Genomic DNA, 21,546 nt, shown 5'->3' with positions numbered 1-21,546 from the left:
TATACACCACAATATACCCTACAAGTAGTCATCTAATCTTTCTTAAAAGATCTCAAGTGACCAGGAATGCACAAATGCCTAAGATAAGCCATTCTACTTTTATTCTGTTAAGAAATTTTTCTTTATCTCAAGCCTAAATTTGCCTCTTCATAACTTCTACATATGCCACCTACTGGAGCCAAACAGAATGCGCCTAATCCTTCTTTCAGATAATAGCCCTGCAGATACTTGAGACTTTTCTCTTCCAACTAAACCTCTCCAGTTCCTTCTTTATAAGTTAAACTAATTGGCTCTTCTTCATACTTTCAGCCATTCTGGATACTCTCTAGTTTTCATTAAATGTACTCTGAACTGAACATAATATTCAAGCTGTAGTCAGACCAGGAAAAGGATATAACAAGTACTCTCAACTCCATATTCTTGGACATAGTGCCAGTCGATGCAACTTAAGATTGTATTAGCTTTCTTGGCTACCATATCATCTTGGCTTATATTGAGTTTACAGCCAGCTAAAATCCTTATTTTTTTCCTGATAAAATATTTTTGCTTTTTTTTTAATTTAAAATAAAATTTGCCATTGGTGTTTTTTTATCACATATATTTCCCAGTGTATTCCTCCTTTCTTCTGTCTTATAGTTATCCTTTGTGCTTGAAGATGACTAAAATGACCACCATAATGGGGTCAATGTACATATGTTGTACTGTGGCTGATCAGACCAATATAAGTTCAGAAGGTTTTACCATAGGTCAGGCACAAATAAATAGCCCATATGAACATTTGAGATGGTGATGTCTGTAAATTTTCACCTCACATTTCTTTTGAGCTACTGCAATTCTATTTTGCTGATAGATCAAAATGCCATCTTTGATATATGGATGCCATGCAGGACAGTCTTGTGCCAGTGTCTTCCATGTATCACAATCGATAACCAAAGTTCTTCAGAGTTCTCTGTAAAATAGTCTTTTAGGCAAATCTATGTTTGGTATTCAAACATTTTGGCCAGCGCATAGGAGTTGTACTCTGTAGTAGAGTTTCAATGCTTGGCATTTTGGTTTGAGAAAGGACCTCACTATCCAATACCTTATCCTGCCAGGTGACCTCTTCAGAATCTTCCTAAGGCAATTCAGATGGAAGAGATTTCCTGGCTTGGTGCAGGCATGCTGTATAGGTTTCACAGGCATACAACAATAAGTCAGCACAATGGTTCTGTAGATCTTAATACCTGGTCTCTTCATGTCGTCTTGCTCATATGAAAGAATAAAAAGGTGGGGGGAAAGCCAATAAATATCCCAAAAGTCTGACAATATACAGTTTTCCATACCCACTATCCATTATTTATGCAAAGAAATGGAACAAGGAGGTGCTTTCTTATATTTCTTTAAGACCAAACTTGTTCATTATAATTTTGCAGGATTTGGTTTTGATTTATTTTTTTCTGCTTACACTGATGTTTAGTTTTCCTGGTTCTGCTTATTTCACTATTTTTTCACTATTATTTCACAATTGGTATGTCTTCCTGTGCTTCTTTGTATTCATTATTTCTTACAGAATAGTAATATTCTATCCCTTTTGTCTCTTTTTTTAACCTCATCTTTTTCAGATGAGTGGTTGACTGGATATATCTCCTCATCTTGTACTTGTGGAACTGATGGGTTTTTTTTTTTTTAACCTAAATTCAGCTTAGTATTTATTTAGCTTGTGAAGACTTTTTTGAATCCTGACTCAGTCTGTTAACTATCCTTCCCAATTTTTTACTATCTGCAGATGTGATGGTGTCTTAAAGAAACTTTGTATTTTCCTCCAGTGCTTGGCACACTGTGGACCTTAAATGTTTGTTTAATTGGGGGAGGAACCAAAGATGTCTTTTTGTTTTTATTCCTAGAGCCTATACAAAGTAGATAGTTAATACTGTAAATGTATGTTGAATTGTTTAATAGAGTAAGGAAAATTGGGAAGGGAAGATGTTAATGAGGAGGAAGTTATGTTTGGTTTTAATTCTAGAATTTGGAGACGATGTCACGGGGGGGGGGGGGGGGGGGAGCATTGAGCTCTAGAGTTGGAGGACATGGGCTGGAGTCAGGAAGACCAGAGTTCAAATTCAGCCTCAGACATTTATTAGCTGGGTGATCTTGGGCAAGTCACTTCTGTTTGCCTCAGTTACCTTATTTATAAAATGGGGAATAATCTTGTAAAATCATCATATAATCCTTTTATCGTTCAGATTAAGAAACTAAGATGTAAAGATATTAAGTAATAATGGAGCAACTGAATTTTTCAGCAGTTAGGGAAATGCTAGGCTGGAACACAAGAAAAGTTAGGGTCAGAGATATAAATATGGGAATTTGTTAACATTAAAATGTAATGGAAGCTGAATTTATATGAAATCTGTAAGGGAGAAGAGTGAAATTGAGCACTCTTTCCCCCCTCTTTTTCTCCCCTTTCCCTCCTCCCCTTCTCCTTTTCCTTCTTTCCCCTATGTCTGGTGCTTATAGAAAGATCACATTTTGGGGATGAGAGAAAGGAGAGACACATAGGCTAAAGAGGTAAAAGGGAGAACCAGGATAATATAGTATAATTGTAAAATTCAGGGAAAGAAATCTGTCACAGTGTTAGGTACCATACCTATGTCCCCACATTACAGATTTTCCAGAACAGTTCTAATTTCAAGGGAAAGAACCATGATTTTAATAAGATTTTGCAAAAGAAATATATTTTGTGAACTTACATCAATTTTTTTTGTTCAGCAAATAATGTTACCATAACTACTTAATCACACATTAACTGATCTTCCTGCTTTTATTTTCTTCTAATTCCTTCTTTCTTGATTTTGCCTACAATGTACCCTAGACTTGAAATGCCTTCCTTTCCCATCTTCTCTGTCAAAATCCAAAACACCCTTCAAGCACCAACTCCAAGAAACTCCATGAAAGATGACCCTATTATTCCCAAACAATGGTAGTACATCCCACTTTTGATCTGCCATAAGCACTTTGGCCCATTCTCATAGCATATATCCTACTTTGTGTAATAATTATGCTATGGACTTACTTTCCTTACTGTATGCTCCTTATAGACAGGGAGTATGCCCTGTATCTCTCATAGCTTAAGATACATATTTTGCTTTATTCTTCATTCCAATCAGCATATTAACCAGTATTTAAAACTTCTTTATATTCAGGAGACAATTAGAAATCTGTTCTATAGCTGATTTTGACATATTTTTTACCTGTTTTGATTAGTAATTATAGGATATCTTAGTTTTCTGAATTCACTGTTATTTTGTAGTGTTTTCATCACAGTTGACTGCCAATATGTAATACTAAAGATTTCCAAGAAAAGCTTCAAGTAATCAGAAAAGGAACATTCTAGTTAGTTAAAAGGATTTCTATTAACAGAACCTCTTCATCATTTGCATCTTTTATATCCCTACCAATTAAAGTATTCACAGTATGACCAGTATTTTGAGAACTTCTTCATAATTAAATACAATCTAACAGGCTCCTGAGTACTATTAGTAATAAATAATCTGCCACAGAGTTTGATTTCCTCTGGAAGTACTTCATAGGGTGATAATGCTGGGGGATGGGTGCTATGATGTGCTGAGCTGTAATTTTCTTCCTAAGAGTCAGCAGAGCTGTGAATGGTGATTGAATTTGAAATGATCCTTACTTTTAGTTGTTTCCATCATCATGATCAGCTAGATACTCAAATGGTAGTTTGTATTTATATCAGCCTCTCCTGCTATAGCAATCCTGGAACACCATAGATTCCAAAGGACTCTGAGACAATGGAGAATTGCAAATAGGTTGAAGCATGTTATCAGTAGTGTAAGATTATCATCCAGGAACTGATTGGAAAAAAAGATGTGACCTCATCATCTAATAAGAGCCAGGGGTTATGGAACGTGTGAATATCAGTCAGCTACTCGAGATGTTAAAAGTTGTTGGATAGATCCTCTATAGAGGGCTCACTGGAGCTCAGTAATAACTGGCTTTCATATAATTCTTCAGAAATTTGTATTGCTTTTTAAAAATATTCCATATTTCTTTGTTTTCTCTTTTGAGCTTCACAATAACCTACTGTGATATATATAATACAGAAATTCCCATTATATGGATAAGAAAACAGATTCTTACCCCTGATCACCAAGGTTTTTAGTGCTTCCTCCAAGGCATTTGATATAGATGAAAAGGGGGTACCATCCCTTCTCTATCAGAGATTCATTGAAATGTATGATTAAATAAAAAACTGAGTAAGCCTATTTCTCTCTTCCTTCCTACTTAATATCTCTGTCTCACCTCTTACCCTTTTCTCCCTCCTTCCCTGTTTATTCCTATCTATACAGTTACCTGTGCAATAGAAAAGAAGCTGTGTTTTTCAAAATTAGATGTACCTATTACATGAAGATCTTTCTCTTATGTAAAAGCAGGTGAATTTAATCTAATATTTTAATCTGAGAATAGTTTTCATTGGTGACTGCCCAGAGGCAGTCTTAGCATTATGTGCCCAGGAAAAGTAAAATAATTTTATTAACCCAGTCAGAACATAATTTGAAAGGCAAATATGCTTTACAAATTTATAACTAGTATATTCTAGATACAAATATAAACAATTTAAAATTGCTTAATTCATTGCTCATTTGCACAAATTGGACTTCATGTTTGCTGAAAGCGGGTGAATTGATATTTTAAGAGTTTTAAAGGTCTAAGTAGTACTTGGGTTTTTTGTTTATTTGTTTTTAGAGGTAGGCCTACAGAAAAAGTTAGGAATAGTTCATGTAAGTCTGAGCAAAATATTTAAAGGTCATTGATATGGAAAATTCTCATCTTAATAGAAAAAAATCCAGAAATATTAGAGAAATTACCCTTATCTAAGTTACCTACCTATTAATGTATTTAGTAGGTGCCAAATTGAGTGCCATCATTACTGTCTCTTTTTGCAGATATGATGGTATATGTTGAAAGTCCTCGATATTCATTTAAAAAGTTAGTTGAAACTATCAATAATTTTAAGAAAGTTAAAATAAATCCACATAAATCATCAGCATTTTAATTTATGTTATATATTACTTACAGAGATCGACAAAAAGAGATAGAAAGAGGTACTCCAATTAAAATAACCATAGATAGAATAAAAGACCTAGGAATATACCTGGTAAAACAAACCCAGGAATTACACAAATAATTATAAAACACTTTTTACACAAATAAAATCAGATCTAAATAATTGGAGAAATATTAAATTTTTCCATTTTTATTGTCATGCAAAACACTTCCATATTGATCATTTGTTGTAAAAGCAGTCATATATAACCAAAACTGCAAAATAAAACAAAAAATACACTGATATATGAAAGACTACTCCAAGAATTCTTTCTCTGGAAGTGGATAGCGTTCTCCATTATAAGTGTTTCAGGATTGTTCCAGATCATTGCATTGGTGAGAAATATTAATTTTTCTTAGATGGGCAGAGCCAATATAATTAAAATGACAGCCCTACCTAAACTAATTTACTTTTTCAATGCCATCCCAGTCAAATTACCTTATTGAGCTAGGAAAAATAATATCAAATTTCATTTGGATGAACAAAAGTTAAAGAATTATCGAAGAAATGTAAAGGGAGGATATCTAGCAGTACCAGATTTTAAACTATATTATAAATCAGTAATTTTTGAAGCTGTCTGGTACTGGCTAAGAAATAGAAAGATAGATCAGTGGAATAGGATAGATATGCAACAAACAGTAATAAAATTATAGTAATGATTTGACAAAAGATCCAGGTTTTGGGGATAAGAAATTTGGCAAAAATTGCTGGGGCACCTGGAAAGTAGTTTGACAGAAACTAAGTATAGACCAATATTTTACACCACTCAAATAAGATAAGATCGAAATGGATGTATGATCTAGACATAAAAGGAGATATCTTGAGCAAATTAGAACAGAGAACATAATACCTATCAAATTTATTGATAGGAGAGGAATTTATGAATAAAAAGGTGGAGAAAATTGTGGGATATAAAAAGAGAATTCTGAGTGTTAAATTGAAACAGTTTTGAACCAATACATGTCAGTATTAGAAGGAAAACAGAAAATTGGGGGAAGCTTTTTAAAACATTCTCTTGGATAGAGATCTCATTTATCAAATTTATGGGAATAAGAGCCTTGCTTCAGTTGACAAATGAACAAAAGAGATGAATGTAAAATTTTTCGATAAAGAAATCAAAAGCCATATATGGATATATGAAAACTGCTCTACATCACTACTGTTTAGGTAAATGCAAACCAAAACAATTCCTAGGTATCATCTCACACCCATCAGATTGAATGACTGAAGGGCAAAATGCAAATGGTGTAGGGGGTGTGGAAAAGTGGAAACACTAAAACACTTTTGGTGGAACTGTGAGCTGATCTATTTTGGAGAGCAATTTGGAATTATGCTTAGAGAGTTATAAAACTACATATACCCTTAGATTCCCTCAGTAGTATTGCTGAGTCTGATTTTCAGAGAGATCAGGGAAAAAGGGGGAAAAAGTCTAGATGTTCCTAAGTATTTTATAGCAGTTCTCTTTGTGGTGACAAAGAACTGAAAATTGAGGGGATGTCCATCAATTGGGGAACGGCTAAACAACTTGTATATAATTGTGATGGCATAATACTGTGCCATAAGAAACAATGAGCTGATTAATTTTCTTTTAAAACTTGAAAAGAACTACATGAGAGTGAAATTAGTAGAATCAAGAGAATTTTTTATACAGTTGCAGATTTAATATTCGAAGAATAACTTGTGACTGTTCACCTGTAGAGAACGAACTCAAAAATGGAAACACAAAAGATGTGTTGGATGTTGCTTTCTGTGTTGTGGAGAGGAGAAAGATAACTGGAAATAAATTCTATTAATTAAATTTTTAAAAAGAAAAGTATTATCACTTTGTCTCTGGTGCTACTTAATTTACAAGCAAATGGTTACTTTTAGAAATCTCCAAAAACACTTTATTACTCAACCTGTTTTAAACAAAGATTAAAGAGACTTATAATGGTAAGAGTGGGGGGATGTGGTTAAGATTTGAATCCTAAATTTAGCCTGGGGTGGGGGGTCTTAATGGTCATATAGTCCAATGTCCTCATTTTATTGATCAGAACTGAGGCTCAGGTTTTAAGTGACTTGCCTAGAATCACACAAAATTAGATTCTAGGCAGAACCAAGATTCCAACCAAAGTGAAATGTGCTACGTTGAGAGATAGTGAGTTCTCCTTCAGTCAATAGCCATTTGTTAGATATATTGTAGAAGGAATTCTTTTGGAGTCATGAATTAGATTAGATCAGATGCTCAATCTTTTTTGTTTCATACACACCTCTTTGGCAATCTACTGAAACGTATTCTCAGAATAATATATTTAAATGAATAAAATAAAATACTAGAATTACAGAGGAAACATATTGAAATAGTTATCAAAATATTATTAGACAAGTCCAAATATTCTAGTTAAAGAATACTTGAGTTAGATGGTTGATGAAAAGTACCCTTTTGATTCTGTGAATTTATATCCTTCAACTCAAAATTTAATTAAGACAAAAGTGGGATCTTACTTAGTTCATCCTCTGCTCTTTCCTTTACCCACCATATCCAGAATAGGTTACCATGTCTTGTTTGTTCTCCTACAATTCCTTTCTTGTCCATCTCTAGTAATAACACTCCTACTTAAAGATATATCACATTTCACCTGGACTATCAGTAATCTATAATTGGTCTCTGTGCCCATCTCTCCTCTAATCCATCCTCCACTCAATTGCCACCAAAATTATTCCTGTAACACATTTTGACTGGAACTCCTCCTCTACTCAGTAAACTTCAATGATTTCCTTTTTGCCTATAGGATAATCTTATAGGATAAACCTCTTCTGTTTAACATTTAAAGCCCTTCACAACCTGATTCTTATGTATTTTACTAGATTGTTTTCACAATATTCTCCCATGTGCCTCCTAACCCAACTGGCCTGTTTGCTATTCTATATCTGTAACTTTGGTCTCTGGACCTACCTTTTTTGCACAGGCTATTTCCCATGTCTGGAATGCATTCACTCCTTATCTTCGCCCCTTAATATTTCTAGCGCCATCTCTTCCTAGAGTAGATCTTTTACCAATTTTCCCTTGTGACATTTAAAAGAGTGGGAGCCATAAACTGTAGTAGTTAAATGGTATATGCCATAAACTGTAAGAGTTAAAATGGTTGAAGATATAAATTGTAGTAGATATAAGAGTGGGTGAGTAAATTGTGACCGCAGAAAATATGTTTTCACCACAGTGTCTTGTTTTAAATCAAATATAAGGTGGTCGCCAGGGAAATATTCCCAATTATGAATATACCCAAGTCAACTGGGTTTTATAGAGACTTTAATTAATAATACAATGAGGAATTAAAGAGAGAAAGAAAGAAAAAGGGGAATAATGAGAAAAGGATAGACCGGCCCAGGGCAGCCCTAGCCAACCCAGGCCTAAGTCCTAAAAGAAAAGATCAGTCAGTCCTTAAATCACTCACCACAAGATCTGTCCAAGCAAGGATTCTAGTGACACCAAATCAGCTCCATCTCAACTGCCTTCACCAGCTCAATCCTGAATCTGAAATGTCCCCGAGAGTCTCGAGAGAGACCCTTCAAGGCAGCCTTTCCCAGCTGACTGTCTTCAGAGAGAGTTTTTCATCTCCTTTTAAAGGGCCATTTCTCCTATGTCACCTCCCCTAAGTCCTTACATCTACCAATCACAGTAGACGTTTTCCAAAGGACAGCCCATTCTGAATTCACAGCTGAGTAGATTAATCCTTTTAGTAATCCACCCCTGAGTAGGTTAGAATCTCTGAGTAAGTTTCTCACCTTTTTCTCCTGGCAAGTTTACAAGTTGCCTGACCTTTAATAGGTACTTAGCACCCCTTTGTATTCTAAAAATAGGAATGGCTTAAAGAACTTTTTGCCTCATTATAAGTATGTGTTTAAGTACTTTCATTGTTTAGCAAGGAGTTTCCCCCCTAAAGCAGTCTTAAGTACCTAGAGGTCTTCCCATTTCTGATCTAAGTAGAGTTCTCACTTTCCAAATGGGGAATGGTCTTAACCAAATGTTCTAAGGTAGAGTCTGAGAATCTTTTAACATTCACAAGTCTTGAGAAATTTTAAGGTTTACACCTTTCTCTCTCCTTCTCCTCCCTTCTGAAGTTACTTTGTTTACCTTGTGAGTATGTACTTTGTATTTATTTATACCATGTGCATGTTTCTTCAAAGATCCTTGAGAAAAGGTAATATTTCATTTTTGTCTTTGTATCCCTCACATGGCATTTGTAGGGTGTGGCACATAGTAGGTGTTAATACTTGCCCATTTAAAAATTGTATTTTTTATATATATATGTATATATATGTATATATATACATATATATATATATATATGTTTCCATGTATATGTATATGCATATATATACACTTCTTGGGGAATGGAACTTAGAAGATGGCTCAGCTCAGCTGTATTTGGGGAGAGGTGGGATTAGGGGGATTATTAATATACTTCTGATGAAGACAGTGTACCAAAAGAGAGGTCACAAAGGTAAGTGTTGGATAAGAAGAATAACATATCTTCCATTCTTTGGATGCTCTAAAGTTTGTATATATCTATGTTTCAGTATAAGAGAGATTGGAAAGCGCCTTGTTTATGTCTGCCATTTTACACATTAGGTAACCATGTTCCAGCATCAAGGTTAGAATAACACCCATTAGAAGTTGAGAATTTTGCTTGAAGCTCATTAGTAACTATTATGAAACTCTGTATTAACCCTTGGGGGAATACAAAACTATTTTTGCTGTCTAGGGACTTAAAAGATTGTTGGAGAAATTGGAATTCCATGGTAACTTAAAAAACTGTAAATGGGAGTGGGTGATTTGGAATTTGACACCCAACAAGTATAGACATTTCTGTACTCACAGGAAGAAAGGGGGGAAAAGATTATACATCAAACCATAATCTCAGTTTTTAAGAGGAATATAATAAATTCAACATGTTAGTTATAAGGTTTTCCTGATCTAAAATTTCTTTCTGAGCTTCCTTCTGTTAACTACAAAGCTACAATGACTTTTTTTTGCATCGGTATCCCCACACACACACACACACATAATTTAAAAAACAAAATCTTCTTTGTAACATAAGCATAGTAAAGCAAAACAAATCCATACATTGGTCATGACCAAAAAACATTTATCTCAATCTGTCCCTTTTGCCAGGCACTTTTTCTCTGGGAACTTAACCTAGGAAATGATAACACTGATAGTGAAATACCACAGACATTCAAATGTATTTATCAGAGTCCTTTGAAGAATTATTTTCATATCTGTATCTAAAATTAGTACTGTCAGGAAGTGCAGGCATTTCTTTGTATGAATCTAATAAGAAACTTTTATTTGTGAATTCCTAAGCAAAGGAAACTTTATTTGAGAAATATGTTAAAATTTAAGTTTATTACTTCAAGGTTAAATAATTAGATTGAGTAAAACATAAAATTCTTCTCTTCCCCTTCAAATAGATTCTGACTTTCCTTTTCCTTCTTAATGTTGTAGACAATGAAATATAAACTGTCTACCATGCTTCTATCGATGTTTTTAAAAATCATTTATCCTAAGTTATTTTGCTGAAGCTTCAGTTATTTTTATTATTTTCTGAATGGTCTTAAATTCTTCACATTCTTAGCCAACTAGAAAGCAACCCAATTATTTAATGATGGAATCTACTTTATATCTCAGAATTACTCACATTGTTAAACATAGTGAGAAAGTAGACAGGATAACCATCTATTTTGTATTCTTAATACCATATTCAAGATATTCCAGGAATGGAATTCGGGCTCTTTGAACTCCAGATTTAAAGATCATTTCCTCAAGACAGTTTTAGATTTGCATGTCCAACTTTTCAAAATGCCTGGCATGTGTCTGTAGGTATATGTGTGTACATATGTATGTGCATGCGAACACAACCTTACTCTTCCAAGGTCCAACTTAGGTGTCACCCTCCACCAAACCTATTTGTCTAAAATTATTACTTTCCTTTACAAATTTTCCTAAAACACTTTATTTCTCCTTTGCTCTTATCCTTCTCTACTGGTAAGATACTTATATACAAGTGTCTCCCCCTCAGATTGTAAATGCCTCAAGAGCCCATTTAAGTACTTTTTCTATTCACCTAGAGGTAGCACTGTGTCTTGAATTGAAGGAAGTATGATTCAGTGTTTTATTTATTAAAGAAATGTTTTTACAAAACATTTTCCATATATTTTCTCATTTCATCCTAACATGTAAAGTAGGTAGTATACTTATTCTGGTACTCAGATAAAAACAAAGCTTAGAGAGGTTAAGTTAATAAGTGGCAGAACTTGAATCTAGGTCTTGTGACTTAAGAACCATAGTACTTTTCCATATTCCTAACTAATGCATTTTTATTTTATCCTTTTTATACGGGGGGGGGGGGACTTGAATTTGAACTTCATGTTTTTCAGATATTCAGATTGTAGTTATTCAAGTTTGGGTGTAATCTTAGTATCTCAATTAAAATATATCAAATAGTGGCATTATTAACTGCAAAGAAACTACACCTGTCATAAGATGTTTCCTAGGTGTGGTTTGGTCAGTTGCTTAGTTACCAAGTTAAGAATACTTAGCTTTTACCCTAAGGAGTTACTCCACATAGCATCATAGATTTAGAGAAAAAAGGACCTTAGAGGCCATCTAGTATAGCTCCTTCATTTTACAGATGAGGAAAATGAAGTACAGAGAGGTCAAGTAAAAAGTGGCCACAGGATTTCTGGTTCAGAATCCAGTACTCTTTTCATTCTACCATATTTTTCTTAGAAAAGTACTCATTATTTTGAATTTGTTTATTTAAATTTTTTTGGTGGTAATGGTTATTAAGTATATAATTTTCCCCCCAATATATCTAAAGCTTTTAATTGACTTCTTTGGCTAAAGCTTACCTCCTTTTTTTTCCCATTTGAATTAGTTTATTTAGTCAATTTAGAACATTATTCCTTGATTACAATACTCACATTATTTCCCTCCCTCCCCTCCAACCACCCTTCCCACAGCCAATGCACAATTTCATTGGGTATTACTTGTGTCCTTGATCAGAACCTTATTTCCATGTTGTTGATGTTTGCACTAGGATGTTCATTTAGAGTCTACATCCCCAGCCATATCCCCTCAACCCATGTATTCAAGCAGTTGTTTTTCTTTGGTGTTCCTACTCCCACAGTTTTTCCTCTGAATGTGGATAGTTTTCTTTCTCATAGATCCCTCCAGGTTGTTCAGGGTCACTGCATTGCCACTAATGGAGAAGTCGATTGTACCACAGTGTATCAGTCTGTGTGTACAATGTTCTGGTTCTGCTCCTCTAACTCTGAATCTAATCTGAATAATTCTGAATCTGAATTGTTCCAGTTCCCATGGAATTCCTCCACTTTATTATTCCTTTGAGCACAATAGTATTCCATCACCAACATATACCACTTTTTAATTTTTAAGTAAAGAAAAGTACCCATTAGAATCTTGAAAAATTCTTACTGGTTTTCTTTGTTTTTACATTATCTTTGTATTCTTGCCCTTATTGTACTTTTAGAGTCATCCTTTATCAAAGAAGCAATTTAGCATAACTAATTCAGGTGGTAAAGTGCAGTCCTTAGACTTAAGTTTAAATCTTGACTTGCCTACTTGATAACTGCTTGTGCTTGGAAAAGTCACTTAACTTGACTGACTTCAGCTTCCACATCTATAATGTGAGGGGGTTAGACTTGACATTTGAAGTCCCTTCCAGTTCTAAATGAATCCCAAGAATAAGTTTTATATATATATATATATAGACTCTCCCCCATGAGATGGTGGAACATTTTATTGTTTCTTTCCATCAGTGCATATAAGGCTCACCATCTTCACTGTTTCCTGTTTTCCATTTTCCATTACTGTTTTCTACTTGTATGTTCTTAATATGCTTTTCATGCTATTTTTATGTAAATCACTATTAATATGATACAGTCTTATATGAAAACACCTACTCTGTCTTTCCATTGCCTTTAGGTCACCAATGATTTAGATTCTTCTAAGCTAAGATCATGGTATTCCATGGTTCCCAGCTATATAACATCACTGGAAAAATAGGTGTTTGCATCAAGAAATAGCTTTGGATTATCGAAAATGCTATATAGCTTACCAAATGCAATGTCCTTTTCTCCTTTCTGTTCAGTACCAGATTCCTGTTGACCACCTGCAATTTATGATCAAATATGTACTGCTGCCTATTTAACTTTTTGTCATGGGACTAGTATGTTTCATTCACTTGGTAGATGAAGTAACTTGGTTGTGAATCTAGAAGTTGCTATGTGTATTTAAAGAGACTGATTCAGTCAGTGTGCTGTTCACAAATAGGAGTATCTACATAACCTCACCAAGTTAAATGCTTGGTCCTTTAAAGCCTTATATAGATTTTTTTTCTTCTGATGAGATCCTTCCTGATATTCCCCTCCCTCCCCCAAACCATAGATGGCTTATTTGGTACCTCACCATTGTAATTATTATGTATTACATGCCTCTGATCCTCCAGTGTTACAGCTCTGTGAAAATAGGGACCTCTCCCTTTATCTTAGCTTTGTTGACCTTTTCCTAGTGATTTACCTACAGTCTTTTAATAAAACCATTGATTTAAAAATGTTTTCTGTCTTTGAAACATGTAAGAGTTCCTTTTTCATTTCCTTAAATGTATTTTCTCCCTCTACTGCAGTGGTTCTCAACCTCTCAGTTTGTAGCAATGAGAATGCATAATGCATATCAGGTATTTATATTCCAAATCATAACTGTAGCAAAATTACAGTTTTGAAGTAGCCACCAAAATAATTTTTTGGTTTGGGGTCACTGCAACATGAGGAACTGTATTGTGGGGTCACGGCATTAGAAAGGTTGAGAACCACTGCTCTACTGAAATGTAAGCTCCTTCCAGGCAGAGACAGTCTTGCGTTTGTAACCGATATTACCATTATTTAGTACAATAATGTTTTTCCTTTCTTTCCATAGTCCTTTCCATCTCTTAACATTTATTGGTTTATTTTTGTTTCACTATTTTTTTTAAACCTTTACCTTCAGTCTTGGAGTCAATACTGTGTATTGGCTCCAAGGCAGAAGAGTGGTAAGGGCTAGGCAATGGGGGTTAAGTGACTTGCCCAGGTTCACACAGCTAGGAAGTGTCTGAGGCCAGATTTGAACCTAGGACCTCCCATCTCTAGGCGTGGCTCTCAATTCACTGAGCCGTCCAGCTGCCCATGTTTCACTATTAAGACCAAGAATTGAAGTTTTCCTGTTTCCTTTGAGATCAAGAGAAAACCTTAAGAAATGTATTAGATGAGTTGTCCTGCTGACAATGCCAGAAGGCATTTTTAGATGTTAATTATGCTTTCATGAAATAATCTTTCTTTGACAGTTGTCAGACATTTATATATACATGTTGTTATCTTCTCAGTTGAAGATAAACTCCTTGAGGGGCAGGAACTATTTCACTTTTGTCTTTGTATCCATAGCACCTATTGCTTGGTGTGTAATAAGCTATTAATGAAGGATTACTGATTGACATAGGAACAAGATTACCTTTTGTGAATTTTAAAACTACTCCACCCTACTCAGACCATTCTTTAGAAGATCCGATTTAGCTATTTCCTGATTAGTAACAATGGAGATACTTGGTCTAACAGTATCAGGTCTTGGGAATTCTACATTGCTCCACCCTACTTAGTTTAACAAGGTCAGGAATGTCTGCACTAAGGACTAAGTATCTGAGAAAATGGCCTTCAACAGACATGTGCAGAAATGGTGGACAGACTCCTGGGCTGTCCTAAGTCAAGTTAAGCTAACATTGGTACAGATGAGATACAGGAAAGTGAAGTAAAACTGTCTATATAGGGCATGTCACTTGGTCTCTTTGTCCTTTTTTCCTGGAGAGGCGTCTCTGGCTTGGCAGCATGCTAAGCGTTCCAACATCTTGGCATGGTGGCAGCTATTTGTCTGGGTTTTGGCAGTGAGTTTGCCCTTGAACTGATTCAGGTTCAGGCATCTTGGCTGAGCCCTTTTGGAGTTCAGGCTGATTACTTCCTCCTTCACACTCCAAACCCTTACTTTCTAGATCCCCTAATCTTCCTGCCCGGCACAAGCCAGACAGGAGAAATCCTACACCCTTCTCCCTTCTTCTTAAATTTCTTTCCACTATATTAATTAAATCACCATAAATTTCCAGACCACTGACTTAGGTATTTTATTTGGGATTTCCCCTGGCGACCAATGAAATCTAGATTTTAAGTCCCAACGCTAAAATTATACCTTACACTTTACTAGTTCGAATCCTAACACATATCTGCTATATGCCCCTAGGCAGCTCACTTAACCTCTCAATATACTTGCCAAGTTTAAATTTTAAGTTACAAGAAGGTATCAACCTGCTAGGAGTTTCTCACTCTAGGAAGTCTAGATGATATCGCAGTCCTTATCCCTTATTATTTGGTTCTAAAACATTCTTCATCCACTTAAGGTGAGAGATGTGAAGAATATGTGGTTGTGTAATAGATAGACAGTTTTACAAAAAGGGGGCAAGATTAGTCCATTAACCTGCTATTTTTCTTCTGACATAGATTCCTTGAGTAGACTGCTTGTATATTTCTTGAATGTTAATGTCCTGTCTGCCAACTATTCTGGTAAAAACTAGGAATTTGTTTACCAGAGAAAGTTTACTTAGTGCTGTGGAATATGATTATTTTCAAAGCCTCTCAGATAGGAGGCTTTGTTAGACCCATGATGATATACTTACTTTCTTTTTTATTTTTTAATCCTTACCTTCTGTCTTGGAATCAATACTGTGTATCAGTTCCAAGGCAGAAGAGTGGTAAGGGCTAGGCAATGGGGGTTAAGTAACTTGCCCAGGGTCACACAGCTAGGAAGTATCTGGAGTCAGATTTGAACCTACATAGAACCTTCCATCTTTCTATTTGGCTCTCAATTCACTGAGCCACCTAGTTCCCCCAGCTGATTTATGTTCTAGAGAATGTTATCCATCTCATCAAACTGTCATCAAAATGGAAATATTTAGTAAATATTATTCCAGAGGGAAAAGAACAAATAGATAAGTAGGTCCTAATGGGGGAGGGAAGGAAGTAACTCCTTTTTTGCTTTAAAATTAAAATATTTTAAGATTTTTTTCTACAAGTGCATTTTTATCGAGTGATAATTTAAAAGACGTATTCCTTTGATATATGGAATATGTCATAACCCCTACATGAACATTTTTGGAGGCAGTTTGGCAGAGCTAAGAAAAAGAATGAATAGATACATAGTATCTTTTCTTTGAAGATCATAATACAAATATCTTTATTATTATAAGTAGTATCTAAATTCTTCTTGCTGCTTCCTCCAACTTCTCCCACCAGCAACCACCAGAGTAAAAATAGATTAAATTTGAAGGGATAGTAATAGTGTGTGTTTCTCTCTCCCTCTCCCTCTCCCTGTCCCTCTTTCTCCCTCTTCCTTCTTCCCTCCCTTCATTCCCCTTTCCTATGTATTTCACAGCAGTTCCCATCTCTCACATTTACATTGCATCCCTTGACTGAATCATTGTGATCTCCTAATTAGCCTTCCTGACTACAGTGTCTCCCTTTAATCACTCCATCTTCCACATAACCATCAATAATCTTACTAAAACACAAATTGACCATATTAATTCCCTATTTAAAAGTCTTAAGTAGTTCCCTATTAACTCTAAGATAAACTACTAATAACTTAGCCTGACATTTAGTTCCCCATGAAACCTAGCTTCAGCCTACCTTTCTAAATCACTGTTCTTTTTAAAGTTGTTTAACTACAAGCAAATGATTTTAAAGAAAACATCATTTATCTTTTATCCCCCCTATAACCTTCAAACCCAAATATATCTCTAGCCTGGACACCATCTGATTGGTTAGATGTTTAACATTTCTAGCCTGACCCAAACCCATCACTTTGTGGTTCCCTTGCCATCATCATAAACTGCTTGCATGTACCTTCCCTGTCCCCACCCTCTTCTACTCAGTCTCTAAGAACAATAATCAAATCAATACTATCATTTCTTGAAAACTTTCCCATGGCTGTGACTTCCCTTACCAAAATATTCTGCCTTAGCCATCACTTTTATATATATGTATTATCTTCAAGTATTAGAATATGAGTTCCTTGAGGGGGAAAAACCAGCTTGCTTGTCTTAATTTATATACTTGCCATTTAACAGAGTTCTGGTACATAGTAAGCTTTTAATAATTTTTTTAAAAATTCATTCTTATTTGTGTACGAGTTTTATTTTCCAAGTAGAATGGACTACAGTGTCTCCCTTTATCACTCCATCTTCTATGTAACCATCAATAATCTTACTAAAACACAATTTGGCCATATTAAGTGTCTGAGACATTTGGGGAATGGACTGCCTTTCTGCCTTCCTAATGTGTTGTACATAGTACATATTTAATAAATATATGTTTAATTGATTTGAACTTTTTAGTTTAAATTATTTTGATTAGCTGGATTCTTCCCATTCTAACAATTATCTGAATAGAAGCCATGAAATATTTTAATTTTAATTTAGTTATTAATTTTAATAAAATACTTTAATGTCCTTCATAAATGTCTCTGGTGTGCAGAAATGGGATGAGATAGTCCATATTTCCAAAATGTGGATTCTGGGATTAGTGATATTTTAATTCATGATATCATTAATGACAGTTATGAAAATGCTTGTTTTAGATATTAACGTGAAAATTCTGATTTTTCAGGAAGGTGTTTTGTTAAAATTCCTGTGGACACAATATAATTTCATAAGGAGATAATGGGTAAGTTTTATAAGGGTAATGAAGTTTTTATACTCGTAATGATGGCTTATAATTCACATTTTATAGCAATTTAAGCTTCACTAAGTGTGAATATAATTTTTTTTCTTTCAGATTTTTCTTTTAAAGTAGATTTTGTCAAGTAGGAAGTGAGTGAGCAGACCAAAAAACACTTTTTAAAAGGAGAGTTAACATTTGTTTTTCCATAATCCAGACAGGGAATATACTTTAAAAAAAAAAAAAACCTTAACCTTCCGTCTTAGAATCAATACTGTTTATTGGTTCTGAGGCAGAAGAATGGTATGGGTTAGGCAATGGGGCTAAGTGACTTGCCCAAGTTCACACAGCTAGGAAGTGTCTGAGGTCAAATTTGAACCTAGGACCTACTTCCCATCTCTAGACCTGACTTTCAATCCACTGAGCTACCTAGCTGCCCCTTAGATACATTTTTATGAATGGCCTTTTTTAGAAATTCATTTAATCAACAAAGTAATTTGCTTAAAAATAAATAAGAGATCTAAAAAAAATATGAGAGATCTTATTTTAATTTTAGGAAGAGCTAAATAAAAATTCTATTTTTTTCAGGCTTGTACAGGTTTGAGCAGTGGCTACTGTTAATTGTAAAAATTATAGAAATGATTTAACTGTAGCAAATCACTTTTATTAACCTTAATTCTTAAGTAACCTGACCTGAACTAATGAATTTTAGCATTATTGAATGAGGAAGTTTGCCTCAAGTTACTACAACTGTTGATTTTTGTTTAATCAAAACTTAAGTTAAAAAAATTAAGTTCTTAATTCCATGACACACACTTCATTTTAAGACTTACTCTATATATTGGAATGAGCACCTATATCTTAAGGGCTAATTCTGAGATTCTGAGATTCTAAATTTTATGGCTGAACCATTATTTTAAATTTTCTTTCAAAACATTCTGAGCTCTAGAAATGAACTTTCTACCACAATGATTATTTTTAGGGTCCAGAATTGCTGCATTACGTGCTTTTCCTTTAACAGATTTAAAATTTAGATCCTCTGTAAACTTAATTATGAAATAAAATGACTACTAATAATTTTTTTTTCCTTTCATGAGTTTAGTGCTATAAATTTAGGTTTTTTTTTAGAAGTCTGGCTAAATCAAGAGAAATTTAACCCTATTATTATAGTCAAATGCATGCATAATGGACCGACCATCAGTTTCAGAAATATAGATTTTACCTCTTTAAAATTGAATGTGTCTAAGATTTTGGTTCCTTTTGGGGTTTTTTTGCTTTTTTTGTTTTCATCTAGAGCTATAATTTCACTGTTGCAGGTAATTTCTAGTGATTAAACTTTCTCAGTGCAAATCAGCAACTGTAATTCAGCTGACAGTCTTAGAAAGGTTTCTGAGGCACTGTAGGATTAAGGATTTCCCCACGTCACATAGCCACTGTGTGTGTGTGTCAAAGGTAGACTTCAACTTGGGTTTTCCTTAGTTCAAGACTGGTCTTCTATTATACCATGTTGCCTTATTTTTAGGATTAAATAATCTTAGATAAATTATGTCTGTGGTTTTTCTTAATTGTGAAATAAAATATTGATGTACTCTATAAAGTTAAGTATGATATAGTGGAAAGATTACTAGATTTGAACTCAGAGGATATAACCTTGGACTTCAGTTTCGTCCTCTGTTAAATGAGGAGGGAGGTAGACTCAGTGATCTCTTAAGATTTCTTTCTGATTGCAAATCTATAATCCTAATACTACAGGGAAAAATGATAATTTTTAAAAATCAAGAGTTTAAATTTCTGTTAAATAGAATGAAACAGTATCAGCTAATGAACCTTCAATATAAACTGCTTTACTTTCACACATACCATCTATGGAGTACCAAAATTGGAGGGGCTTTAGTAGGAATAAAATTATACTAAAACTGTGCTATTTACCACTTAAGAGTAATCATTTTCCCGATATTAGTCATTTGCCTTTTCTAATTTGTAACTATCATGTCCTGAGTTAGAATGCAAATAACATCACGTTAAAAATGGATCGTTTTGAAGTTGTCATTTTGCCAGATTTTACTTTAAAATGACCAGTAGCAAACCAATGTATTAAAGCCAAGGTTGTCCTAATTATATGAGACAAAGCAAATAAAAATAAGTGAGATTATTGATATTAACTCTTAATAGAAAAATCTTTTGATTTTTGTGAAACCTTAAAACTTTATTTGTAAGGTAGTAGGTTGTTTTTTTATAAGTTCTGCCTTTGAAAACTTTTAAGTTTCATTAAGAAATCATAAAGGGGGCAGCTGGGTGGCTCAGTGGTTTGAGAGGCAGGCCTAGAGATGAGAAGTCCTGGGTTGAAATCTGGTCTCAAAACACATCCTAGCTGTGTGACCCTGGGCAAGTCACTTAACCCTTTTGCCTTAGAACCCATAGACAGTATTAATTCTAAAGATGGAAGGTTAGAGTTTTGTGTTTTTTTTTTTAAAGAAAGAAATTTTGTAAAAAGAGAGGCTTTAAGCAAAAGCTCCCTTTTTAAAAAAAATAAACCTTCATCTTTCCTTTTAGAATTAATATTATGTATGGGTTCTAAGGCAAAAGAGCAGTAAGGGCTAGACAATGGGGGTTAAGTGACTTGCCCAGGGTCACACAGCTAGAAAATATTTAAGGTCAGATTTGAACCCAGGACTTCCCATCTCTAGGCCTGGCTCTCAATTTACTGAGCCACCTGACTACCACTCCTGTCTGTATTTTTTTTTAAAATGGCATTCTACTATGAATCAATAGATACTATTTTGTCATTTTTCAAAAATAATGACTAAAAAATATAACATCTTTATTTTTAATAACAATGTAGTCATAAAGATATCTTAATATTTGTTTTACTTTAGATGGAGAAGAGAAAACATACGGCGGGTGTGAGGGCCCAGATGCAATGTATGTGAAGTTGATATCTTCTGATGGTCATGAATTTATTGTAAAAAGGGAGCATGCTTTAACATCAGGAACAATAAAAGCCATGCTAAGTGGCCCAGGTATGTATAGAAATATATGCTAGCCCTTGATAGTTTTTATTTAAGTGTTAACAGAAGTACTGTATTTGTTTTATCAGATGGTTTGTGAAAATTTAAAAAATACTGATTTATAAATACCTTTCCTATCATCAGCATGAATTTTTATTATTTTGAGTTTTTAAAAGTCCAGTGTAAGTTTCTGAGTCAATAAAAGAAAAGCATTATATTTGTGTTAATCTTCAGTTTAAGACAAATGCTTAGTATTAAATTCATTCATTCATCATTTGTTCAGTGCTTATGCAAGACATGTAAGTTATGATGTGCACTGTGATGGGGAGACAAAGGCAAGATTCAAATGGTTCTTACTCTCTAGGACCTTACATTCTTCAGCTGTAAATGCTAGAGAATACAACATAAACTGAAATAAGTACAAAGTATGTGAAATTTCAGGTGGGTTGGCAGAGAGCCCTATTAATTGGGAGCATCACAAAAGTTCTAATTAGGAAGTAACCAGTGACCTGAGCTTTGAAAGCAAGTAAGTATTATAAAGGTCGAGGCATAAGGGCAAACCTGTGTAAAAGCAGAAGATGGAGGCAAGACCCAAAGTAAAACAAATGGATTGGTTTGGCTATAACATTGATTAGATTT

General features: G+C 34.3%; 1 protein-coding gene across 4 annotated transcripts in view; it reads left to right on the top strand.

The window, feature by feature from the left end:
- ELOC (elongin C) overlaps positions 1–21,546 on the top strand; it is a 90,155-nt gene that overhangs the window by 52,294 nt on the left and 16,315 nt on the right. For all 4 annotated transcript variants that reach the window (XM_007486949.3, XM_007486950.3, XM_007486948.2 and 1 more), the window contains exons 2-3: positions 17,849–17,905; positions 20,776–20,919. In XM_007486949.3, the coding sequence (XP_007487011.1) occupies positions 17,902–17,905; positions 20,776–20,919 (148 nt within the window). In that variant the 5' untranslated portion in view covers positions 17,849–17,901. The remainder of the gene's footprint in view (positions 1–17,848; positions 17,906–20,775; positions 20,920–21,546) is intronic.

This window comes from Monodelphis domestica, chromosome 3, assembly GCF_027887165.1.
Source record: "Monodelphis domestica isolate mMonDom1 chromosome 3, mMonDom1.pri, whole genome shotgun sequence".
Taxonomy (NCBI): Eukaryota; Metazoa; Chordata; class Mammalia; order Didelphimorphia; family Didelphidae; genus Monodelphis; species Monodelphis domestica.
Note: the sequence above shows the minus strand (reverse complement) of the source record. Positions and strands in the feature narration are given on the sequence as shown.